Source organism: Hyperoodon ampullatus (assembly GCF_949752795.1).
Source record: "Hyperoodon ampullatus genome assembly, chromosome: 12".
Classification (NCBI taxonomy): domain Eukaryota; kingdom Metazoa; phylum Chordata; class Mammalia; order Artiodactyla; family Ziphiidae; genus Hyperoodon; species Hyperoodon ampullatus.
Window position 1 is genome coordinate 53,047,436 of NC_136925.1, and position 27,546 is coordinate 53,074,981.

Here is a 27,546-nt window from a genome sequence, read left to right on the forward strand (position 1 = left end):
GAACATTTTATCTCATGGCTTGTAAATGTAGAGCTATATAAACAACATTTAGTGCTTAAATATTCAACTCCTTACGTATCAGCCATCCTTATTTGGTATAGATGGAGAGAAGAAACCCTGTTAGTGATAACAAATCAAATGATGTTTGTGGCTTATGGGTAGTCAGTTTAATCTAATGGGTTAGAAATATCTCATCTGTCTTACTCTGTCTCCATCCCTTAAGTAAGAACAGAATTTTGATGCTGAATTACAGCCACTTGGGTGATTGGTATGTTTTTTAGCAGAGCTAAACTGATGAATGTTTTGAAGCTATAATAAAAAAAAACTTTTAAAGCTTCACTGAGAAATAAAATGGACTTTACATAAATGTAATTTAAACCTACTTTTTAAGGCTCTATGTTTTAAAAACAAAAACGGCACTGTCACAACGTGACCTTTAAAGATATATTCAGGGAAGTCGTTTATCATATGAAATGTATTAGCCTCTGGGTGTTAGGAGTTCAAAATTACAACTTGCTTCTTAGCAAATATGAAAAGTAATGTCTTCTGTTACAAGTTAACTTGCATTATGTCAGTTCATTTCTCTTTTGGCATGAAGTTATAAAATATTCATATATAATCAATATATATTTGCAATAGTATTAAAGGAATCACTGTGTACTTGAAAGTTGGAAATTATGAAACCATTTTCATGATTAAATCATTGCCATTATATGAGTAAAATATTCAAATTAATCTATAGAACTATATAATCCTGCAACGTACAAGGTTCCTGTAGAGTATTGTCAGAACTTAGAATTTTATCACTTCCTGTGCAGAAATATTTTTGGACTAACAGTATTTTAGTTGCCTGCTATGTTTCAAATATTGTTTTAGAAATGAGGAAAGACTGTTAAAAGAGGCTAAAAATTTCAGTCTTCACTATTTAAATGAAATAATAAGTATACCACATAAAGATTTTAGAACACAATGAAACAATATTACAAGCAGATATAAAATGACAGAAAAAATGGTATGTGAAATTTTGAGGCAAATGAACTGTCAGTGACAAGTTTAACTTATTAGAGCAAACTTCTTGTCAGAAAAATTTTTGACATTATTTTAAAGGAAGAATATGAACTGGCCCAGAGAGTGGCTAAAACAAGCAGAAAGACTTGAACATGCCTTGTACAGGAGGGAAGACATGACTACTTTGTCAGTTAGCAAAGAATACAATTGACCCTCTGGTTTTATCTTTAAGTTTATAATAAGAGGCTGCTTAGCATAATAAAGAAACAGACAAGAATCAAAATACTTTCTCCATTCATTCAAGCAGATTACTTTTCTGAGCTCTGGTTATGAATAAGCATGCCAGTCTCATGGTGTGGTCATGAGGCTTAAAGGCGCTAAGCTAGGTACAGTGCTTGGCATTTAGTAGGCTCTAAACAAATATTAGTCCTTTTCCCTTTACAGGTCACATACAACACTGTGCTATGTGGCCAGGAAATCTGTTAAGCTTTAATTACCTCCATATTAAGAGCAATTACAATATACAGTCAAAAAGTTGAGCATATGATGAAGTAACCTTTATTTTGGGTGCTCAGCTGTTGTCTCTGAACAAGTTTTCTCCTAGTGCTCAGGTAGTTTAAAGATGAGAAATAGTTCAAAGGTTCAGTATGGCCTTAGCCTACCTCATTCCTTAATGCCATCTGCTGTGCTAAATGGATGTGGTCATAGGAATTGTTCTTCAGAATCATTCATAGAAACAGGTGCAATGGGGAGACTAAGGGAGAAATTACCAGGAAGCTAAAGAGCTCAAGCTGCAAAGACCCTCACCTGCTCAGGTCTCTTCTTAGGCCTCGTATCTAATTTGTATTTGTAATTTACATGCTTCTCCTTTAAGTGGGCCCCCCAATTAGATAACCTCCAGGCCCAACAAAACCTGGGTCGACTCTCACTGGTCTGTCAGGTAAAAGAAAACGAATTCAACGTAATTGAAAAAGATGAGGTGGCCAATAGCAGAAAAAGCAAATTTTGCTTCTATTGACCAAATATTGATTGGTAGTTACCCTTGACCACAGATGCTTAGATGCCCTTAACCACAAGCTAGCCCTCACCTATCCAGGAAGGTACTCTAGTCTAGCATCAGCCTAAGAATCACCCAATTGAAGAAGTGAGAAAGGAGATCACCTGGCAATCAGGGATTGCCAGTTGCATTGCCCTGGTATTTAGTTTCTCACATTTTTAGGTGGGTGAAGGGGAAGGGATGGATGGAAGCAATGTTATACTGATCTGACTCAATATGTGCCCCCAAAATGTTGTAGTCACTGTATGTGTATTATCACATTTTTATTTTCGTGTAAGTAATATCATCTAAATTGTAGCTTGGGAGATAAGAAGTAACCTCCATACTTACCTGTAACTTGACAGCAACAACAGAGGGAGGTGCTTAGTTGCACAGGTAGCATTGCATACACAGTCCTGTACAAGCATTTGCAAATGAAATTAGAGCTGGAAACTAAAATGGTACTGCAAATACACTTACGCCTGCTATCATTTCCTTCCACAACAAGATTTCTTTTCCTTGACATTTATTTACAAAAATTTTACATAATCCTTTCTTTTAAGGAATCCTCTTCATCTCTTATTCCCCAAGCCACCTCATTCTTGCTGATCATAGCATCAACAAAACATACCTTCAGAGCATTTTTTTTTTTTTTTTTTTTTGTGGTACGCGGGCCTCTCACTGTTGTGGCCTCCCCCGTTGTGGAGCAAGGCTCCGGACGCGCAGGCTCAGCGGCCATGGCTCACGGGTCCAGCCACTCCGCGGTATGTGGGATCTTCCTGGACCAGGGCACGAACCCATGTCCCCTGCATCAGCAGGCGGACTCTCAACCACTGCGCCACCAGGGAAGCCCAGAGAGCATTTTTTTTAATTTGAATTTTATTTATTTTTTTATACAGCAGGTTCTTATTAGTTATCTATTTTATACATATTAGTGTATATATGTCCATCCCAATCTCCCAATTCATATGAACACCACCACCACCACCACCACCACCACCGGCTTTCCCGCCTTGGTGTCCATACGTTTGTTCTCTATGTCTGTGTCTCTATTTCTGCCTTGCAAACCAGTTCACCTGTACCATTTTTCTAGATTCCACATATATGCATTAATATATGATATTTGCTTTTCTCTTTCTGACTTACTTCATTCTGTATGACAGTCTCTAGGTGCATCCACGTCTCTACAAATGACCCAATTTCGTTCCTTTTTTATGGCTGAGTAATATTCCATTTTATATATGTATCACAACTTCTTTATCCATTCATCTGTCAATGGGCATTTAGGTTGCTTCCATGACCTGGCTATTGTAAATAGTGCTGCAATGAACATTGGGGTGCATGTGTCTTTTTGAATTATGGTTTTCTCTGGGTATATGCCCAGTAGTGGGGTTGCTGGGTCATATGGTAATTCTATTTTTAGTTTTTTAAGGAACCTCCATACTGTTCTCCATAGTGGCTGTATCAATCTACATTCCCAACAACAGTGCAGGAGGGCTCCCTTTTCTCCACACCCTCTCCAGAATTTGTTGTTTGTAGAGGCCCCATTTTCTGATGATGCCTGTTCTAACCGGTGTGAGGTGATACCTCCTTGTAGTTTTGATTTGCATTTCTCACCTTCACAGCATTTTAAATTGCCTCCTAATCATTGAGTTCGATGCATGTCTGGAAAGATAAGTGAGTTTTCTTTGGGATGTGTTTGTTTATATCTGTATTATTCAAAATAAGCCAACAGCTTGAGCACCTGAAATGTTATTGAGCTTTACACGTTTAAAGTGTTTGATACAAAGGTGGCCTGGGAGAGCGTGATAATAAGCAAACTTACGGCCTCAGGAATGCTTTGTAAGGCTTTTATTTTGGTGAAACTAGTAACTGTTATTCCATATATTTGCCAGGTTCTACTTTATAAAAAATTTAGTAACCTTTTTTTTCTTTCCCTCTTTCGCTGGTACAGATCCATATCCAGAGAACGGAAGGGTGTGACCATATGACCTGTTCACAGTGTAACACTAATTTTTGTTATCGATGTGGGGAGAGATACCGCCAGCTCCGTTTCTTTGGAGACCACACATCAAACCTCAGTATATTTGGATGCAAATACCGCTACCTCCCAGAGAGACCTCATCTAAGGAGACTAGTGCGAGGGTCAGTCTGTGGTGAGTGTCTGACGTGACTTATACAATCTTCCCCAGTAAGGAAGCAGTGATGATGATAGAACTTAGGAATGTAATAGAATAACCATGACAAATCTCAGCACCTGCCAGGTATTCTAGTAGAGCCTTTAGCTCAAAATAGGAGGAAGATGTTTTCTCTCCCTTTGAGTTTAAAATAAAAAACTTGTTTGTTAGCAGGGCACTGCTTACATGAGCGAGCAGATTTTGTTCGAAAAACAAATAATTTATTACACTGCAGAAATATGAAGTCCTTAGTCTTCTGAAAGCCTATTGTAAGCCACTTGATGAAAGGGGACAATGTCACATTTCTTTTGTAGTGACAGTACCTAGCAGTGTGTCTTAGGCATATCCTCTATCCATCCATGGAAGACAAACAGTGCAATTTTTAAAATCCCTATGTTTCAGAGTCTTGTAATGGAGTTCCATTGTATTTATATAGTTGATAAGCCATTGTATATATTTGTATGTATTTTCTATTGAATTAGTAGTTAATATTAATAGCTAGCAGTTAATGAAATGAGCATCAAATGCCCTCATTGCATACAAAACCAAGTTTAAATATCCAAGTGCAATGCTTTTATGGATTGACATTTTTACCCCTTTCTTCATCCTCAACAACACACAGTCTCATATATAAATATGCAGAGATAAACACGGATTCCTGCTCTGGCCTAATGTCACCACCTTTGAGTGATGCAGTGTTCTTCTGGCCTAATAGTTCTTCCATTGGCTCCCTACTCCTCTGGAATATACCTACTGTGACATTTCTTTCTTTTTCATCATGCAGAACTCCATTATTTCTTTCTCTGGCAGTCTTTCTCATGTATACACAATACTTTTTAACATTGTCTACGTTTCTTGCTTTCTACTTACTTGTGCCTCGTTACTTCATGAGACTATCTTTATATCACTCTTTAGCCCTCCATCACTTCATTACTGTTGTAAACCGCTGTCCTCGCTAGAATCATGTCAGGCTAATTAGAACAAAGCTGATGGTAATAATATACTTCTGTCAGGTAAACAATAAAACATATATTTTAAATTTCATTTTATCGTGGGGAAACCAGTGCCATCATTTTCTAAAATCTTATATGATATCTATAAAAACACCCTTACTGAGCTTTAATTAAACATAATTTCCCACAACCAACAGCATTCAATATAGTCAAGATTGGTTTTAACGATTTTCAGTGCTTTTCTGTTTAGTTGCTTATAATGGTATATATTATAATTATATAACCAATATATACTTACTAGTTAAACAGACTTTAGAGGGATAGCTAGGGAATCTAACCACTATTTATAACAATATTACCATGAGAAAACTAACTGCAAAATTAAGTTTTGAGCTGTAACCTATTTGTAAGTCTGTACATACAGAAAGCAACCTAAAAACCAAAATCCTTATATTCCCTGCACTGTTAGTCCTTTTCTTTCCTACTTCAATGCCATTTTGTGGCAGAGTGTTTCCTTTCATTTTTGTTTTAAATAATCTTTGATTTGGCCATGCTTGTTTTTTTTCCTTTTCGTTTGTCTGTTTAGTCATTCTTAAATAAGGAAAGTCATTTCCTGCCCTATTTGTTCAATAATATTTTGGTTCATTCTCTTTGAGCCCCTTCACCATTTGCCTAGATGCCACTAGAATTCTCTTTCCAGGTCATAAAATAGAGTCAAGATATTTAACAGCCTGTAGAATGGACAGCCCATAAACATTGTCAACAGGGAAATATTTTCTTTGTACAGTCTTCTCTGTTTTTATTTTTAATTTTGTGGTCAGCTTTCTATAAATGGTTTTCTTTTTGGCCCATTTTCTTTTCTGTGTATGTGTGTGTACTCGTGTGTGTCAGGATGAACCTGACAAAGGAGGGAGCAGCTGGCCGTATGATAAGCTCTCCCTCCTACACATATTTTTTGCACCTCCAGCACAGCTGCCTCGAACTGCTGTTGGACCATCACTCCAAGTATAGCAGGGAAATGTGGACTTTTCTCCTGTGGACAATCAAGGAAAAAATACAATAATTCATGTTACCCATTACATTTTACAAAATCAGACAGAATGATTTTATAAGCGATGTTTTTAAATAAAAAGAGCAATTTAATTTCAAACATCTCATCCCTACAAAAGGCAGGAAAAGGAGTTACTCTGTAAGTCCCAAGCTTACCTTCTCCCTGCCATGGAAGAGAGTAGATGGATGACAGCAAAGCCCTCCTGCCCTCCATCCTTGCATGATGGAACCCAGTTTGCTTCTCAGTTTGGGACCACAGCCTGCAGATGTCCTTGGACAGAGACAGAGAAAGGGCCTGCCCTCCTCTCACAGCTGGAGGTTGGAAAACAAGGATGGTCATGTGACCATCTGCCCAGTCACAGATCAGAGGTTCTGCCTCTAGAGGATAAGGGAGAACAGCGATTTGAGGATAATTAGCAGCCTCTGACATGCAGGTATCTCCCTGGTAGGGAGTAGGTAGGTTATTCAGTGAATGGTGTTGGGAATAAAAGTGACAGAAAGAATGCTTTGTTCTCATATAATTCCATACAAATATTGAAAATATTACATTAAAACATATAATAATAAAGAACATACAGGTCCTTAACTGATTTCTAGTTGGCAAATAATTTATATGAACAAAAGCAATGGAGCCCACCCCCTCCAAAACTAAATATCACATTTTTCAAAAAGAAAAGAAGTCTGGAACCAGAATTGAAGAAATACAGATAGCCAATAAACATGTTTTAAAAGATTCAGTGTTATTAGTAGTCAGAGAAATGTAAAAAATGAAATTTTTTTCTGGATATTGATTAGCAGATATTTTGTCAAGTTAATACTCTATGCTGGACATCCATACTCTATTGAATGAACTGGAAATTTTGTGCAATTCTTTTACAAAGAAATTTGATAGTAATGTGAAGGATATTTTAAAACATGATAAAAAATCTAAGTTGACAATGGTTTATTTTCAAGTATAATTAAAAATAGCAGAAAAGGGAACAAAAAATAAGTACTAAAATATTTAAATAAGCTAGAATATATGGATATAATAGAATACTATTTCAGCTATTGAGAATGGTATTTTAAAAGAATTATTATTGATCTAGGAATAAGAGAATCTGTGCTTAACTGTCCTCAAGACAGTTTCAAAGGCAGACTTAACGTGTATTGAACATTGATTGCATGATTGTAATAAGTTTATTACTTCCCAAAGAGAGAGAGCACATATCTGGTTATTTGAGTTCTGTGATATTTGAAAAAAAAAAATAGTGCTGTTACTTTGCAGTCATGTTTCATCGCTATTATGAAAATATATTGATAATTACTTAAAAAGGAAACATGAATGAGCACACTGAGCTACATGTGTAGGAAAAAAACCAGATTCTTTTACAATATGCAAATCAATATAGTATAAACTCAAGTGTAGCTTTAAGAATGTACAAAATGTAATTGTTCAATGTGATTTAGTATTACTTGGTTGAGTGTGTCATTGGTGAAAAATGTAAGTAAACCCCATGGTTAGACATTGTGTCAATTGAATGGCAGTTTTTTCAAAATTAGATATTAAAAACTGTATTTTTTATATATGCTTTTTCTGTGGTTCCAAAGCCCCTTTCTTAAGAATAAAGAAGTCAATATTTTTCTGACAAATTTCCAACAAATGGCTGCATTATGTTTCTGTTTTTTAATGTAATTGGTTATTCCAAATTACTGTCCTTATTTATAGAATGGTGTTTCTGCTTTATTTTCAACAGCTAAGGGAGTCGACTGCAAAGTCCCTCCATTCCTTCCTCTTCTCTTGTTGTGTTTGGGTTGTACAGCTATTGCTGTGTCACATGTCTTAATATCAAGATTACTGTGGAATGACAAGATATTAACTACTAGCCTCTATTTTTGTGCTAGTGCCTTTTAACGCTAGTAGAATTCCAGTTGTGAACTCTGTGCTATAACTAGAGTTTATTGTAATCACTGCTCAGTTATTCATTTAGAAAAAAAAGTGCTGGTTGAAGCCATTTGGCATCCTTATAAGTGCTTCCTTTCTAAGTTTGTTAAAATGATTCATTTGAAAAACCTTCAATATATTGTATGTTTATTGGTAATTTTCTCTAACAATGGTATTGAAACATCCCATTTGTAATTCAGTGTATTAGGTGTTCATATAGTTAGTTTATTTTGGACCCAGGAAATAAATAAATCACATTTGCAGATGTAGACTTGGGCACAGCCCTCTGTAGCACCTACTAGCTCTCCATTTTGTGAGCTAATTAGATTTTCTCCTGCCGGCTCAGAATGTTCACTCCTTTCTTAATCTTTCAGAATTTTAAAAATTTAAAATGGAAGAGATCTAAAGGAAAAACACAAAGATGAATGGTCCTGATGGAATAAAGTGAACCAGTAGCTTTGGAATTTTCTTGGTTGTAAAGGATGATTTATGCGATGTATGACACATGTGCCCAGGACTTGAGTGAAGTTACTGAACTTACATATGTGTATTTGTTCTACACCTGATACATTTCCTTAGAGAAATATTGCCTTAATTTTAATGACTCCTTAAAAAATAGCAATCATTGTGATATTAAAAAGCATTGCTGAAATTGTTTTTAGTTTCAGTTTAAGACTCTCTAAATGGTTTGCCTTTTGTTTTCCAGCTGGAAAATTATTCATTGCACCTCTAATTCTGGTCTTGGGATTAGCACTAGGGGCCATAGCAGTTGTAATCGGTAAGAAATACTTAATGTATCTGAGATGAGAATTCTCTGAGTGCCACAGAGAGAATATGAGTGTAAATGTAATAATGAGTCAGTATTAAGTGTAGATGGTACCTGTTCCATGCTTGCTCTAAATAAGCAATCAGCACATGATTTACAGATTCAGAGGAACGTGTTTCGTACAGGGTGTATTTGTGTGACACTTTCTCAGTCCGTGAACACTTTGATTCATGTTTCTTATAAAGCATTATTAATCCCCCTTTAATACAAAAGTTAATGTAACTAGTATTTTAGCAAAAGATTGCAGTAGACGAGAACCCAGATTTTCCAATTCTGAGTTCAGGTTGGAACATTGAAGAAAAGAGGCTCTGTTACACCTTTGGGTCTTTGGTTAGTTCTAGTAAAAGGGTTCCCTGGGTCAAAAAGATACTTTTGATGTGTATAGGAACACGTACCCAACATATACTTGAGCACTAACAAATAGAAAATGTATCAGTGATAAATATAGTTTTATTCATACAAGTATATTAAAATATGTATTTTCGAGCAGTGGTTCTCAGACTCTGGAGTGCTTTATAAGAACCTTGAGGGCTGGTTAAAAAACAGGTTCCTGGTTCCTACTCAGAGTTTCTGATTCAGTGTAGGGGCCTAGTTCTAAAAAGTTAGGTGATGCTGATGCGGACAGTCCAAGGATCACACTTTGAGAACCATTGCTGTAGAGGATTTAAAATTAAACACTAGAGCTAAAGGCTGCTTTGATGATTGTTCCACATAGTAGATGGGATTTCTCTTTTTTCCTAAATAAATTGATTTTTATATGTAAAGTTCTGTTTAGCAAGTAATTTGCATGAGCAGGACAGATAGAATTATAAGGTAACTAACATTTAAGTTCTTACAATGAATGAGGCTTTATGAAGTAGATACTGTTATTATCTGCATTTTACAGTTGAGGAAATTAAGGCTTTACTAGGACCTCACAAGTGGTAGAACTGGGAATCAAAGCTGACATTTGCTCCACTGCCCATTTTCTTAAGTAACATGCTATATGGCCTGAAACCGAAGCATGAATATCAGTGTGCAAGTGATATGACTAGGGATAATAAAGAAGACTTAAACCTAAGTTTTGATATTTTGATAAAAAACATTCATATCCAAACTGGTGTCACAGACTTTATTAAAAGGGGGAGAAGGAGCTGAAGAAAAACAATAAAGAATGAAATCTTGAAGAACTAAGTACATTTCATAGCATAGGTATCTTCCCACTTTTCATTTTCATGTATTACTAAATAATGATTATTTATAGCTTGCAAAATAAAAATTTGAAAATAGAAAATTTTCAGATCTATGATACTAAAAGCCTGTCCTCTTAATTAGCTTTAATCTTTCTTTTTTTAATCCCCAGGTTTATTTGTATTTCCTATCTATTGCCTTTGTAAAAAACAGAGAAAACGATCACGGACAGGAATGCACTGGTAAATGCAGATGATTTCATCTGACTACGCTGGTCCGGGTAGGAGCTACACAGAATTATACACCTGTCTGAGGGTCACTTCTTGAAAACCGCCAAGAGGACCCTTTTGCCATCTCTTCTCCTGTGTTCTCTGCAGGCCACAATGCCTCTAGCTCCGGTGCATTCCCGGCATGGTATCCTGTCCTTTCCTTATACAGATTGCTGCTTTTACAAAATGGTCACTTTCATAGACTATAAACATCTATATCATAACTCTGATCTTCTTAATGGTTCTTGGAAGAAAGTATTTTAATTAGAACCAGTTATCCTCAGAACTGTCTGAGCATGCATCTCCTGAGCATTGCTTGGACTGTCTTTGTACCTGAATCTCCCTCCATGCCCTCTTCTGAGACTTGGTGTGAATAACTGAAGGTCCCACCTGTACCAACAAGCAAGGCCACTTTTCAGAAGATGAAGGCTCACCATATGCACCAATTTTCATCCGTGACCCAAGCAGTATAATTCCTTCATCCTTCAGATGCTATAATTGTTAAAAATCTCAATGCCCAAAAGGGAACTAATGAAACTAAACGAATGAGAAGAATCATAGTTACTGAAGTGTATACGTGTAGGGGTGTGAATGTGTGTGTATATATTCATATCTGTATTAAAACTAGGTCCAATACCTTGTACTTGTCAAGTTCCATGCCTACACTATTTTTCCACATTTTCATAGACATATTTTAAAATGATTGTTCCTTTGTGGGCATAATTTGGTAATGTACTGAATTAAAGTCAACGTACACAACAGGCTATTTTGATGTTGACCCTTTCTATTTCTTGCTCTCTCTTTCTCTCTCTCTCTCTCTCTGCCCCACACACACACACAGAAATTTGTGCAGTGTCACCTCAAGGATTATCAAACTTTATAAACTGATAAAACTAATAGGCTGCTTCTAGGAAATTCTCAAGACCTGTTCTGTCTTCTTTTTCAGATTTCTTATATGTTGGCATACTTGCTTCACTCTATAATTAATTTAAATAAGTGTGCTGTAGAGAGAACTGCTGAGGCCTTTAAACATATCCCTATTCTGCTAATTTTTTAACGAACTTGTGATTACAATAATTATGCTTTAGGTTAAGCATATGATATTGTTTAAAACCCCACCCTCTCACCTCTCCTTTCCCTCTCTCTCTCTCTCTTTTACTTCTCAAGTTTTTCATAAAAACAAATACTGTTTTTGAAGGATTTTTCTTATGTTTATTGCTCAAATGCATAATAATGTGTTAGTATTTTCTTATGGAGGGGTGATTTAAAACAAAACTTTTTGTGTTCATGGGTTTATCTAAAATATAAACTGCTTTTGGAGGAGGAAACAAAAAAAAATGAAAAAAATATTTTCAGGATGTTTTACCAAGCTGAGAAATCTTTAAAAATAAGAAAAGGACAAGTAACTAAACTTTTTTTTGTTTGTTTTCATCACGAATGTTCATCAGCAGAAGGGAATTAAAGACCTCTAAGAAGCTTAAAGTTTCCACTTGTCTCCAGATCCTTAACATTAGCTATTGGCGTAGATGTAGCATTTATTTTTCAACAACCTTTTCTGAATTGAAATAGATTATGTGATAAAACATGCATTAACATGGATAGTTTGTCTTGTTGGGCTCCAGAGTATAAGAACATTTATCATTTTTATTTGATCTGGAAAGTCCGTAATAGTGAAGTTTGCTTTCATAGATAACAAGCCAGCACTTCCATTCTTTCTGAGTAACACTCAGAAAAGCTATACTGCTGGACTAGTCTATTTCCAGTTAGAGGAGGGTGTGCCATTTATGGCCTGGAATAGCATATTTCTAAAGCATAACATGATACAAGAAGAATCTAGTTTCACAAATTCATCTTTCAATTCATCCAACCATCTATCCATCCAACAGATATTTATTGAGTGCCTATTCTACTTGCTCTAGTATTAAAACTGAGAGAACGGGAATTTCTAGCCCTAAATCCATGTAATTCTGTTATAAAAGTGCTTAATTTTTGTAAATTGTCCTTTCCTAGACTTGGGTGTTAGTTTGACGATGTGTGAATATGATGTATTCTAAATCTAGTGGATGTGTTTCTGTATGATATGTGTATGTATATATACTTAGACATATACATAGCTGTATGTGAATACATATATACCATCTAGCTAAATAATATACTCTCTGGTCCTGGATAATCTATTTTCTTAGGTTATTGTATCTGTTGTCTTTGGCCTACTCAGGGATTTTTATTCCTTTCTTCGAATAATTTATCTTTTGGAGATATTTTTATATTATTTGGAAATGTTCCAATTTTCCACTTACAGAGCGGCGTTTGTTATCAGTGAAGGCTCTTTCATCAGCACTCGCGATAGTGTGCACAGTGCTGCACAGGATTTTCATTTTTCTATTGCATAGATTTTAAAAAATTAACATATGCATTTTTCGCTTTCAAAGTTGGTATATATCAGGCCTTTCCCTGCTAGTGACATAAAGTAGTTATTTGTGAATTTTTTTGCTAAATATCATTAAGATCTTAAAAAGGGAGAAGAAACATAAAAGATTATTTATATGTTAGTGCTAACTTGAAGGTAAAACAATCGCACCTTTTGGGGTAAATTCTAAAAACGACTTTAACAAAAGCAGCATGCATGTAAGATGAATATCTTTTTATCCAAGGCTTGTCATTTTTTCATATGTTTTCATTGTAAATTTAATATATGCTCCTTTTAAAAAAATCAAACTATATTGAATTATAAAATACAAATTCCTCTGCTTTTCCCCACCCCTTATTTTCTAGGGGTAACCACTGTTAATAGTTTGGTATGTGTCTTTCCAGATACTATCTATAAATATACAAATAAGTATGCGTGTGTGTGTGTGTATCTGTGTATGTATTCATTTTGTATAAATAATAATAATATGCTTACTGTCCTGTGACTATTTCCATAAGAGTTTAAATAGATGTACCTTATTCTTTTGTCAATTACTACATATTCCATTGTGGGGCTATACTTTATTTAATCAGTCTCCTATTGAATGAACATCAAGATTGTTTTCACTTCTCTGTTACAAAGCATTAGTGAAGATCCTTTACATATATTTTTGTCACTGTGTGAACATTTTCATAAGTTTTTAAATTTGGTTTTTATATTAGTAATAAAATTTTAATGCATTTTCAATGAATGAGATCATAGAGATAATATATTTAAGGCCCTTTTCTTGGAGAAAGACTTGTGTAAAAGTGCATAATTTTTAAAGAAAAGCATCTTTTGCAGGATAACTTCCCCCTCCCCCATGCTTGATTAGCCAAATAAATATCTTGCCAACACTTACAGAAGAAAATTCATCTTATTCCAATAAAAATAAAATGCAGTGAGATGTCTATAAGATAATGTGAGAAAGATGCATTGACATTTGGATTGCCTAGTTTTAAAACTTGAGGGATTTAAATGAAATAGCCAAAGTGATCATGTTTGTCACGTTTTTTAAAACACTATCCATGTTCATGCATGTTGCTCCACAGAGGAACTTAATTATGCCATTGTGAAAAGTAGGAAGCAACATGCTGGTAATTATGAATGACAACATTCTCCACAGAAAAATAATTTTGACTGTATGTGAGGTTTGGTGGTTTGTTGGGATGCTCCTAAACTTGGAATAACATGAAACCTTTATTTTACAATGAATCCCAGCATTTCCCTAAGAACTCCTGTATGTGAAGTTAAGAAAAGAGGGGTCAAACCTTTTGGCACAAACAACATTCTGTTGCCACCACCTTGATTTTCTGATAAGTGCTATTGTATCCTAAAGGTAGAACAGACTGGAAAACAATCAAAGATAAACACTGGTCGGGTTACAACCTGGTATCTTTAATTGTACTTTGCTTGCTGTGATATCAGGATTCAGTGGTGCCTCTCAGGAAATTCCCTGTCTTGTGTCACCCACCATTTCCTGAGTCCCAAAGCCACAGGTAGTCTTTATCCTTCAATCCTATCACCTAAATACATGGCCCGTGGATCCCCTAAAGGACCTTCAAAATACTCTTCCAGTCCCCGAACAATCAACCTCATTTTTCTACACTCCTTTGAGATTCTAACCAGCTCCTCTACACTAGAAAAGAGGAGGAGAGAAAGGAGTGGGTTAAAAACTCACTCAGGCACGTGCAAAGCACTAGCATTCCTTCCAGACCTTTGTCAAATTGAGTACACATGCCACCAAATGGATCTGGTTTCTCACTTGTTAAACAATGCAGTTGTTTTTAACACTAGACTTTTATGAGCTCTATTAAATTCATAATTATAAAAAGTTAGTGGCCTAAATAATATCCATTGGTATACTTCATTAAGTACCAAAATAAAAATTCATGGCAAATGCCATTTTATATTTGAATTTTATATGCAGGCTGCATATATGCCTTAATGTGAGTCTTCCCATTGGATTGTATGCTTAACCTTTCATATTTGTGGCTGAAATCTATCCCAACTATTGAAAGTAATCTTTCCTGTGGTCAACTTTATTGTTTTGTGTTAATGCTTAATATAAATATAGCCTTAAGATCCAATAATGCACTTCAAAATACTTGTGCCATTTAAGCAATTTGACAGAGTTGGGGAAACTAATTGCAGTATTTTGATGGAGACAGTAGAATAACAGTATTAGCAAACATATGTCACCTCTTTAAATTTGGCAGGGGGGCAGAGAGGGGGGGTGGAATCAGAAGCTGGAAATTTAAAACAAGTAAAACATACCTGGAAAAGATGTAGCCAAGTTTCTGAAATTATAGTAATCCTAGAAATTGGTATTAGGAGCTCAAACGTAGCAAGTAATTAATACATGTTACCTAATAACCTAGTTGGAATGTTTGTTTAAAATATTGTTAGTTTCTACTGAAAGTTTTAGCTGCATTTTTATTTTTCATGAAATCTATAAAGAAATTCCACTGATTAGTAACACAGTAAATTAAAACTACCATCAACAGCCAGTTTGAGCATATTTTGTTTTTCAAATCATTGTGTTTTAATTATGACAATTTCCTCCTCTGGAAAATAAGTTGCAAGTCCCATTTTAATATGAATATCTATAATTATTACTTTAATAAAACTGAAATAATTTTATAGAGGCATTAAACTATGGTCTGAACAAAATCAGAGTTCCAAATTTGGGGAGTATTCAAGATTGTGAAATGCTACCTTTTCAATGCAAACCTTTATAAGAGAAAGGCATTCCTTTGTAACTCTGGTTTAGAGGGTAGAACTAATACTCCTTTCTTGGCCAACTGTTGTGTGGGGCTTTTATTGTATATCACTGTTCTGAGGCTGGACTGTAGTCACTTTATCAAAATCCAAGAAGCAGAGGGTCACAGAAGTGTGAGACTTGTAATTGTCTATTTGGGGCATTAGCTGAAGTCTTCATATATCACATACCTTACATTTTCTCATACATAGTGCCAATTTTAGCAGCATGTAATTATGTATATTATAAACTATATTCTTTTTTGACTAAAGAAGTGACTATTTTGAGAATAACAATATGAACTTAAAAGGCAATAAATTTAAAAGAAAACATAAAAAATTACTACTGCCTTTTTTTTGGACACTTCCTTTTAGCTTATAAAAGAAATTTCATTAGGTATATTTACTTACTGCATTACTTAGATTACACAGACTTATTAGCATAGAAATTTTGTTTGTTTGTTTTTCAGGTCTATCCCACATTTTTGTCACTCTGTTCCATCATGTTAAATGACTTTCTTCCCTGCTTGTGAAGTGATACTCACATACTTCAACATCAAGTTTCTGTTTTCTTTTTAGATTTCCTAGTTATCTTTCTTTTTCCCTCTACAGTCCCCTTCCCATCTTGACGAAGGGTGGGATAAATTCTCTCACCATTAACTTTTTTGACTCTAATGAAATTCAAACTGAAAGGACTCCAGAATTTGGCCCTGGTAGTAAACATAATATACCTTGTCTTCCTTTATCTGTAAGTTAAAACATCTCAGGAATACTTGGAACACGTCCCTCTTCCTGATAGGAGTTGGAGAACCCTGCCCAGCCCTCTGACAAGAAGTAAAATGAATGAGACGTTATTTGAATCAGAGAGCCTAGAAATACTCTGAAACCAAGCTTCAGAAATTGTTTCATGATTATTATAAGGTCAATATTGTGTTTGCCTATTAGTTGGACAGAAAGCATGTGTGGACATTCATCCAGTCTGACCCCAGATCATCCTTGATTCATCCAAAATGACCAAATGTGTGGTTTGGGGGTCTTTGTTTCAACAAAAAGTACCACAGCTTGGACTTAGGGCTGGATTTATAATATTGTCGCATTTGTACTTGACTGTGGATTCTTAATTCTGGGAATGTTATTAGACTTCCTGATAATCTAAAGTGGATGGTATTGCACGTAACTAATATCAGCCCTGTTCTAGAGAAACCATGCATCATTTGCAAATGTTCAACTTTTTCATTGATATGATTTAGATATAAGCCACACTCAAGATATATTTAGCATAGGTTTATTACATGATATGGAAAAATTCAAGGGATAGTCAAACTTGGGTGTTAAAAATCCCCTCAAATTGCTGAGATGATGTTACTTCAGATTTTTCCTTGTAGCTGGCAGACTACATCGGTCATCAGTTCCCTATAAAGTTAGGTGTTCACCTCATGCCCCAGCTGGAGAAATCATGTCAATAATCCAGTCAAGTTCTTAAAAATAATATTTTTTCATTAATATATTACTTCCTCTATGTCCAAATATAACTTTATTGTTTCCCTTGAGTAAATACTGTCTAAATATTTGATAGAAATATCTGAATTTTTTTCAGTTTAAACAAAATTAGCATGCTTTATGTTCCTTGATAAAGAAAATTCTAGATAAAGTATGACTTTATCAGCTGATTACAAACCCTTTCTCTAAGACCTATTTTTTTAACATCTTTATTGCAGTATAATTGCTTTACAATGGTGTGTTAGTTTCTGCTTTATAACAAAGTGAATCAGCTATACATATACATATATCACCATACCTCTTCCCTCTTGCGTCTCCCTCCCACCTTCCCTATCCCACCCCTCTAGGTAGACACAAAGCACTGAGCTAATCTCCCTGTGCTATGTGGCTGCTTCCTACTAGCTATCTATTTTACATGTGGTAGTGTATATATGTCCATGCCACTTTCTCACTTTGTCCCAGCTTACCCTTCCCCCTCCCTGTGTCCTCATGTCCATTCTCTACGTCTGCCTAAGACCTATTTTTTTAATTCCACGTGGCAACAGCTTAATTTTGTTATTCGATCATTTTCATCATAATTTAAATTCTGTAGATGGTCTTGAAAAAGGTGAACCAACCTTATATTTTGTATGAAACCTAGAACACTAATTGGTATATATATATATGATATATATATGTTGCTTATGAAAGAAATTATTATTTAATAAGTAGTAAATTCCGAGAGAACATAGAAATAGTTCTGTGTAGAAGGAACACAAAAACAGTGGCATAAAAATGTTGTTAGGTTAACACATTTTAACATAACATAACAACACATTATTTATTAAGAAGCCACAACAGTTAGTTGTTTTGTTTCTATGGTAAACAAAATTGATTATAAGATATATTCATGAAACAAATTTATTTATATGTATATATATATATTGCAAAATTGTGGGCCTATTAAATTACTGTATTCACATTCTCCTTTTACTCAAAGAATGTAAAATGCTAAAAAGAAAAACATTTGGGTGTTTATGCTGTCATTACTGTATATTTAGAAATTGTAGTTCTAAAGAATAATTGTTACCTCCTGTTTGAATTACCAGAATATATCCCATTTTATCAATAATTACATCCTCACAAACAATAGCAAATGAGAAGAATTTCTTAATTTTAAGATGAATGACTTTCACTAGTAGTTTGTACTAGATCTTTTCCATAGTTTCATTACATTACACGTTTTTCCTGTTCTGTAAAACTTGTAGCCATTTTCCAAATAATGTCATACTACTTTCATATTTATATAGGAGCCTGGTTGAAAAGAGATTTTCTTTACATTTTCAATGACATTGAAAGTATTTATATAATTTTACTTTTTAACTTTGTCTACATTTCATTAGTCATACTGTTAACTTTGGTATTCATAAAACTATGTGGAGGAAATCATTATGAATATATTTTAAGAAAGAGGCATGTAGAAATAAAATAAGAAAATAGAAAATATTAATACTCTTTTGTAGAAATTCCTAAAAGAAAACTGGAAAGGAAGCAAATTCTTTTGTGATGAAAATGTTGAAAAATCAGGAGTATTTAAGACCTAAATTTCTTACATTTTTAGAGCAATCTGCTTCTTATCTCCAAATGATTATTTCATGCTGTTGGTTCCATGAATTGTGCTTTTAGCAGAATATATAATTTCCCCCCACCATTTTAGTGTTTATACATTAATCACTTATAAGAAAAGAAGAAATTAGTGAATAAAAGTCAGGGAAACTGGGTTTATTACCATTTTCCAATAGCACTAATGTATAGTCCCTTTAACCTTCCATACGGTGCTTTGTGTGATGAGAATATAAAACATTTATATATGTTCTTAGTGCCTTATTTTTTTCACTTGACTTTATTTCTTATCTAAAGAGCCATATATTTTTTGTGAGTGTTCTTTTGTTCTTCTATTTAAAGTGCTGATGAGACAGTGTATCTCTAGGAATATATATATATATAGGCTGCATTTGCTACTTTCATTCACTGTATTATCTCTAGAACAGCAGGTTAGCCAATATATTTTCCTTAAATTCATTGTTCATTTTTAAGCTAAAGTATTTTAAAAAGGATCTTAAACACCATAAATTGAAGCCATTATAATTGAAATGTATTTTTAAACCACCAAAAAGAATGCTGATTATGAAAGTTTAAAACAGGAGTTGGAATGGTTATCAGTCTTTATCTATAGCTCCAATTAGGGCAAAATTACTTTACAAAAAAACATTAAAAATAAAAGTAATTATATGGTACTTCAGGAATTCGACCAGTTCACTACCACTTGTCTTTGGTAATATTTCGTCTGTAATCTACTTCCACACAGATGCTGAAGAATGATGGTGTTTGCTATTTACATAGAGTTATAAACTCACAGTGGGCTTTATCGACATCAAGACATTTTGTACAATATATTATCTTGCTCTTCTTGGTCTTTGCCTTTTGTGTTATACAAAAAGCTGGTTTTGTTGTATTCTTTATGTACTATAGTAAGTAATTCAACTTTTCCTGATGAATGTATAGTGAATAATTAGATAAATCGTGTGCTTAGAAAAGACAAAGACACAGGTTGTATACGCAAATATGTGTAAATATTTGACAAAGAAAAAAAGAGGAAAAGAATCTTCCTGCCAACAGATATGTCCTGCTGGACAGGACATGGAAATTAACAGATTTTTTTTTTTAAGGAATGAGATTTAAAAATCTATTACCTCAAGAATTTTCAGTGGATATATATCAGTGTAATGAACTTTCTTCATAAATACAATCTCACTTGCTGCTGGCGGTAAAAGCAACCCAAGTGTCAGATCACACAACTTTTAGGGGCTACCCTAAAATTTAGGGGCTAGTCTTTCAAAAGATTGATACTTTGTGAAATTTTGGAGTCCAATTTTGGACTTTCAGTAACACCCCTATGGCTTTTTGTTGTGGTTGGGCTTCTATTTTTTTTTTTTTTTTGTATGTTTTTGGTTGATTGTTTTAGAATGGAAGGGTAATCTTAATTGTGAGATCAGATCTCATGGAAGGGTGTAACGACATTCACTCTACTTGGATGCAAACTATAATGGGAATCAACTACTTTGATTGTCACTGTATGAACTGTTGTATGGATTCCTGTGGAGTGCTGTTTACTCACATGATGTGTGCAAGACATCGTGCAGCGTCATCTAGCAATGCCTAATAAAAGTTTTTAAAAGAGAAGACTCTTGAGGTTTTTTCCAATAGATTTGGAATTTAAAGAAATTAAAAGATAAAATTTGGCAGTGCCAAAATTACATGTACATAAGTAAATTTGGAAAGTTATCGAAGTCATTTCTGCGCTAGATTCTAAGAATGGAGAAGCAGGAATGCATAGAAATTCATGAGTGTGTATTTTGGAAGGTGGATTGTGTTGTGTTGCTGTGGCATGTTTTGAGGAAAGCGCACAGAACAGTGACGATCATTCTGCATGGGGTGTGATAAAGAAGCAAATACTGTGAAATTAAGAATTTGGCTTAGGGTGGTGACTGCTCTTTAGACAAAAGAGGCTGGACAGGAGTGGGGAAAGTAGAAACCAGTAAACCATTAGAGCTAAATATATATGCCTTCTCTTTAACCTAGCAATTCTTTCCCTAGATCTATAATTAGGGAAACAAGGGCATTTGTTGACCAAAGGACATGTATAAGGATTCCCATCAAGAGTAATGTGGATAAGTATACTGGGGTAGACTTATACCATGGAATACTACAGAGCAACAACAATGAAAAAATAATAATTTCTTAAAAATCTACAGAGCAGTGCACAAAAATATGGTTGAATCTCACAGACCTGTTGAGCAAATGAAGCCAGACACAAAAGGGGATATATTTATATGATGATAAAACTAATCGATGGTGACAGAGTCACAACACTATTTACCTTAGGGGTGCGGGTTATTGACTAGGAAGGGATGATAAAAATATTGTATCACTTCATATGGGTGTTAGACAAGGTACTATTAGGAACTTAATATAAAATAACTAGATTATTAGAAATGAAACTTACAATAGGCCAGGTTTTAATCCTCAGATCGCAATTGAGGTAGGTTTGCAAAGAGGTTAAGACCATAGCTGGGTGGCTAGGCTGCTGTATTCAAACCCCAACTCTGCCTCCTGCAGGGTGTGTAACCTTGGCCAAGTCACTTAACTTCTCTGTGGCTCAGTTTTCTCTTCTGTAATGGGGAGGGCAGCACATGCCTCCAAGTGAGCTGTGAGGGTTCACTGAGTTTTAAAAACACCATGTAAAGCACTTAAAATAGTGCCTTGATCTTAACAAGCTTTCAATAAACGTTAGCTCTTATTATTATGGACACATTGGCCCATACAATATGATTCATTGATATCACTCACAAGTACTGGAATATGCTAGCTTGGTATCATTCCTAGACATCGTGTTTTGCCAAAAGGCAAATTATTTTAATGGATAACGCTTGACATGAACCTGTTATGTGTTCATACAGGATCTCTGTCCATCCAGTATGTTCAAATGTATTGTTATGATAATCCTTACAGCCACCCTGTGGTGTTATATTATCCCCATTTTATAAGTTTTACAAATGAAACAAAACTGAAAATACCAAAAGTTCAGTGATCTGTTTGAAGTCATGCAGCAAAGCCTTCATTCAAACTGCAAGTAGGTAGTTCCTTCCCCTGGGAAAATTCTGATATCTTTTGGGAAGAAAGAAGGAAAGGAAGAAAGGAAAGAAGGGAGGGAGAGAGAAGAAAAGGAAAGAGAAAAGAAAAGAGAGGGCAGGAAGGAAGGGAAGGGAAGGGGAAAGGGGAAGGGGGAAGGGAAGGGAAGGGAAAGGGGAAGGGAAGGGGGAAGGAAAGGGAAGGGAAGGGGGAAGGGAAGGGGGAAGGGAAGGGGAGGGAAGGGAGGGGAAGGGAAGGGAAGGGAAGGGAGGGGAAGGGAAGGGGGAAGGGAAGGGGGAAGGGAAGGGGAGGGAAGGGGGAAGGGAAGGGGAGGGAAGGGAAGGGAGGGGAAGGGAAGAGGGAAGGGGAGGGGAGGGAAGGGAAGGGAGAGGGAAATACCATTTCACAGTTTCAACATCCTTCTCCCCAATCCGCAACAAAAACAAATTGGGGTTGCCTTTGTCCAAAGCAGAAAGGGCGTCTCCGGACAGGAGCTTACACTCAGAGACCCGCTCCGCGCATCCTCTCCCAGCGCAGGCCGGGACCAGGTACACCCGGTCCAGTGGGAGGCGCCTCAAGGACCACTACAGTCCTGGGATCCAGGGGTTGCAAAAGCCTTCCTTCGGGGGAGGCGGAGCCAGTGCCCACGAGCATCTTGGTCCCCAGCAACCCCCGCACGAGGCCGCCGGCTGCCCTGAGCAAGGCAGTCGGACTGGCTGCGGGCGGTGACCGCCTTGCCTCCGGGCGTCTGGCGGGGACAGGGGTGGGGCGCTTGCGGCCCGGGCGCTGCTCGCCGCCTCCCTCCCCCCGCCCACCTCCGCTGTTGCCCGCTCCTCTGGACAGGGGTTCTGGGAGAAGCGAGTCTCCTCCGCGAGCACAAGGGGAGGGACAGCGAGGCTGCGACGTCTGTGCGCCAGCAACACATCCCATTTCTGCATGTTTAAAGGAAGAAAGTTGTTTTGTTTGTTTTTTAATTGAGGTGAATTTTTAAATTAAATTAAACTAATTTTATGGGGAGGCTAGAAGACAGTTGCCTGCAGTGTTCTGATCGCAGCTTCCATTTGCCAGATCACTTCTCATAAACCTGGCTGATAAAGTTTCTACATCTCATTAAAAAAACGTTACCCAAAAGAAAAGGAACAGAAGGAGAACGGGATGAAAGGGAGAAGGGAAAGGAAAGAGGAAAGAAAGGGACATTTAAGAAGCTAGAGGGCTTCCCTGGTGGCGCAGTGGTTGAGAGTCCGCCTGCCGATGCAGGGGACGTGGGTTCGTGCCCCCGTCCGGGAAGATCCCACATACCGCGGAGCGGCTGGGCCCGTGAGCCATGGCCGCTGAGCCTGCGCGTCCGGAGCCTGTGCTCCGCAACGGGAGAGGCCACAACAGTGAGAGGCCCACGTACCGCAAAAAAAAAAAAAAAAAAAAAAAAAAAAAAAAAGGAAGCTAGAATAGTTAAAAGGAGCCAAAGAAGTGAAGTCAAGACAGTTGCAAACCCCATCTGATTTCAATCCCAAAGCCAATTTTCTTTCCTCTACATTAGCGTGTCCTGGTTCCCCCCAAACATTAGAATTACCACTGTTACATTATTCGTTAGCATTGACTGAGTCTAAATAACTTGCCCCGTCATACAGCCTGTCAGGGACAGAGCTGAGATTTGAGCCACAGCAGTGGATTGCTTCTCCATCTCCTCTTATTAGCCAGGGAATCCGAGGCAAGTTACCCAAGCAGTCTTTTAACATCTGCAATTTTTTTTACAAAGGAACATTGGGAAATAGGGAATAATCACCATAGAGAGCTGAGGCTCCCATCAAATGAGACAGCATGTCTGCGAGCATACAGAATACCGCCAATTATTTTCTCTTTGATTTAATCATTTGTTGAAAATCTGTTTGATACTTTTTATTCAGTTAATTATTTTTTTGGTAAACATGTATTGAGCTCCTCCTATGTTATAAGAAATATAGCGTATATGCATTTAGGAGAAGGCCAGGCCCCAACACTGGTCTAGTGGAGACAGTGCTAAGCAAAGGTTCAAGGTGTACAGCATAATGTTTTGATTTACATATCAGTACATCAGGAAATGATTATCACAATAAGTTTAGTGAACACCCATCACCTCATATAGATACAAAATTTTTAAAAATAGAAAAAACTATTTTTCTTTGTGATGAGAACTTTAAGATTTAGATTTTAACAACTTTCATATATAATATGCAGCAGTGCTCATTATATTTATCATATTGTACATGACATCCCTAGTGCTTATTTATCTTATAACTGGAAGTCTGTACCTTTTGACTGACTTCATCCAATCCCCCCTCCCCGCCACCCCCTGCCTCTGTCGATCACAAATTTGATCTCTTTTTCTATGAGGTTGTTTGTTTTTGAAGTATAATTGGCCTAGAACACTGTTAGTTCCTGTTACTCAACATAGTAATGCCATACTTCTATACATTTCAAAGTGATCACCATAGTAAGTCTAGTTACCATATGTTAACAAACATATTCCATAGTTATTGACTATATACGCCACACTGCATTTCGTAGCTGTGACTCATTTAGTTTGCAACTAGAAGTTCTCAAAGCGGTATAAACTTCCAGGTGACTTGCGTTCTTTTTTTTTTTTTTTAACACAGGCCTCTCATTCCACTCTCCCGTTATGAAGCACAGGCTCCGGACACGCAGGCTAAGCGGCCATGGCTCACGGGCCCAGCCGCTCCGCGGCATGTGGGATCTTCCCGGACTGGGGCACGAACCCGCGTCCCCTGCATTGGCAGGCAGACTCTCAACCACTGCGCCACCAGGGAAGCCCCTGACTTGCGTTCTTAACCAAGAAACTTAGATCACATGAATAAGGTGGTCTGGGGTAGTGAAAACAGCATGACTTGAGTCCAAAGGCCTGGCTTCTACTGCCTGCTCATGGGTGCCTGGCCTTGGAGGAGATGTTCCATCTTTCTGTAGCCAAGTTCCCTTCCTTGAATGTGGGGGGACCAGATCACTAACACACATATTATATGAACAGTAATATGTAATAAAGTTAAACTACAGCAGTTAAAAACCTCTTTCACAATTGTATAAAGTTAAATTTTGCTTTAACAACTGCACAATGGGAATAAACATACTGTGGATACTGTTCAAGCAGGAGGTTCAAAGTAGTGTTCAATGAATGGAATCTCCCTTCCCTCAAGCAAATCACACTTGACCCAGAGAATGTCCTTAACAATCGCTGGGTTGTAATAGTGACCCCAAATTAATACACTTCCTACCCTGGTCATTAATTCAACCTTGAATTAACATATTGGCTTGCCAAGTTAGACATCATTGCATACTGTAAGATGCTTTAACACTCATTTCTCTTAGCCGATCTACTATTTCAATTGGGTACAGGAAATGCCTGCATGAGGACAGCCCGAGAAATCACCCAGGCATTCCATGAGGGAGGTTGGATGATTCCCCCCCCCACACACACACACACCCCTGCAACCAGAAGCACAGAGGCCCTTTCAACATCCAGAAATAGATCTCCTATTGAGCCTATGTTTATCTCCTCTGACCATAAAAAGCAGCTGGCCTTGCAGGGAAGACTGGCAGCTGCAATTAACTCCAGGAGGCCATAAGCCCAGTCCCAAGCAGCATGAATAAAGGCTGCTCCAAGAACTTTTGGAGTCAAGTTGCTAGCTCATTGCTAGAAACATTTGGTCCTCTGAGGAGGAAATCTGTGAGCTAAACACCACACACATCACTGCAACATTTCCTGTAACCACCAGAGGCACTCAGAATCATTCCATTATTCTTGGAGTTGCTTCAGAATGACGAGCAAATATCTACAATATGACTGAATGCTGATGGTGTTTTGTTAAATGAAAAGCATTAAAAAAAGGATTGCATGATCCCACAGTTTTTATCTTCCATGACTTTGTATTCAAACTTTGCTCAGTTTTAGACTAAGAGTAATTGTGAAGAGAAAGCTGAATCATTTTTTAAAGCCTGGAGGCAGAAAGAGGTTTGTATTGGAACACTTTCACATCATTGCTAAACAATTACCAGGTCATTAGGAAACAGTGTCAAACATCTCTCATATCTTTGCTAAGAGCCCTTAAGAACACTATTCTTGTTGCTTATTTTCTATACAAATGAATTAATAAAGGCCTGGAAAATTGCAATAATCTAATTCATTAGGCATGGGACCAGGAGCAGAACCGGGAAGTATCAAGTACAATACAATAACCATCTGAAACTTATTTCAACTATGTTAACTTGGTATTATTACTATTAAATAAGCCAAGAAAGGCTCCAAGTCTTTATCCCCAAAATGTCTTTGGGGCTGAACAAATGTGTTTAAAACTACAGGTAGCCATTTTTTATTATAAAAGTCTAGCTCTTGGCTTTTATTTCATCTAAAATTTGTTTTATAAAACAAAAATAAATGTTTCTGGGGAGCATTTGTTCTGCTATGGTGGTATAAACCCCCTATAGCTGACCCTTTCTTGTGAGTACAACAAAAACAAAAAACGTGTACCAGAAAAGGTTAAAATAAACAAGAACAGGCAGGTTGTGGTGGAAAATCAAATGTGGAGAAGCCACCCCCATGGTGGGATGGTCTCTGTTGTTTACCTCTAATGTTTTGCTCCAAAGGCATGATTGTAGAGGACACAGCTGCTAAAATTCCAGTAGAACCCTCTGTTACCTTTACCTGCCTTCAGAACCACAGAAAGAAGACAGGGCCGGAGGGGAGTTGTGGAGGGGAGAGAGTGGAGAAGGAGAAATGAATGAAAAGAGGAAAGCTCAGCAGAGAAATAGAAACTATATTAAAAAGAATCAAATGAGGGCCTCCCTGGTGGCGCAGTGGTTGAGAGTCTGCCTGCCGATGCAGGGGCACGAACGTCCGGGAACATCCCACATGCCGCGGAGCGGCTGGGCCCGTGAGCCATGGCCACTGAGCCTGCACGTCCGGAGCCGGTGCTCTGCAACGGGAGAGGCCACAACAGTGAGAGGCCCGTGTACCGCAAAAAAAAAAAAAAAAAAAATGGAATCAAGTGAAATTTTTTAAACTTGAAAAATGCAATATCTGGAAAAATTCCCTGGATGAGTTCAAAAGTATAATGGAGATAGCAGAGTAAAGAGTCAGTAAACTTGAAGCTAGATCAGTAAAAATTATTCTATCTGAAGAACAGAAAGGAAAAGATTGAAGAAAAATGAATAAAATCTTAAGAATCTGGGGGACAATGTCAGAAGTTCTCATGCATGTGCACTTGGACTCCTAGACAGAGAGAAGAAAGAGATTGGAGGATAGATTACAATTGGACACAAGAAAACTTTTTGGAAAATGTTCATTAACTTGATTGTGGTAATGATTTATACACATGTGGGAGCTCATTCAATTGTACACTTTAAATTTAAATATAAAAGTTTAATGTCAATTGTACATCAAAGAAATGGTTTTTAAAAATTTTAATTACATACACACACCAAAAAAAAGGAAGAAAAGAAAATGAAATATTCTTACATTCAAATAAGATTTTTGGTTTTCTTTTAATAGTCTTTTTTGTATTTTCTAAATTCTCATTACATACACGTCTTTCTTTTGTGTTCAAGTTCTATGTTTTAAAATAGGGAAAAATTGGGCTTCCCTGGTGGCGCAGTGGTTAAGAGTCTGCCTGCCGATGCAGGGGACACAGGTTCGTGCCCCGGTCTGGGAAGATCCCACATGCCGCGGAGCGGCTGGGCCCGTGATCCATGGCTGCTGAGCCTGCGCT

General features: G+C 36.8%; 1 protein-coding gene across 1 annotated transcript in view; it reads left to right on the plus strand.

Annotated features, from left to right (window-relative positions):
- The window catches only part of RNF217 (ring finger protein 217), a gene marked incomplete at both ends in the record, with an annotated part of 120,984 nt that extends 110,594 nt beyond the window's left edge, over positions 1 to 10,390 (plus strand). Inside the window, 3 exons of the mRNA XM_079716565.1 lie at positions 3,999 to 4,200; positions 8,855 to 8,926; positions 10,317 to 10,390. Coding sequence (XP_079572691.1) covers positions 3,999 to 4,200; positions 8,855 to 8,926; positions 10,317 to 10,390 — 348 coding nt within the window. The remainder of the gene's footprint in view (positions 1 to 3,998; positions 4,201 to 8,854; positions 8,927 to 10,316) is intronic.
- Between the last annotated feature and the right edge of the window lie 17,156 nt (positions 10,391 to 27,546).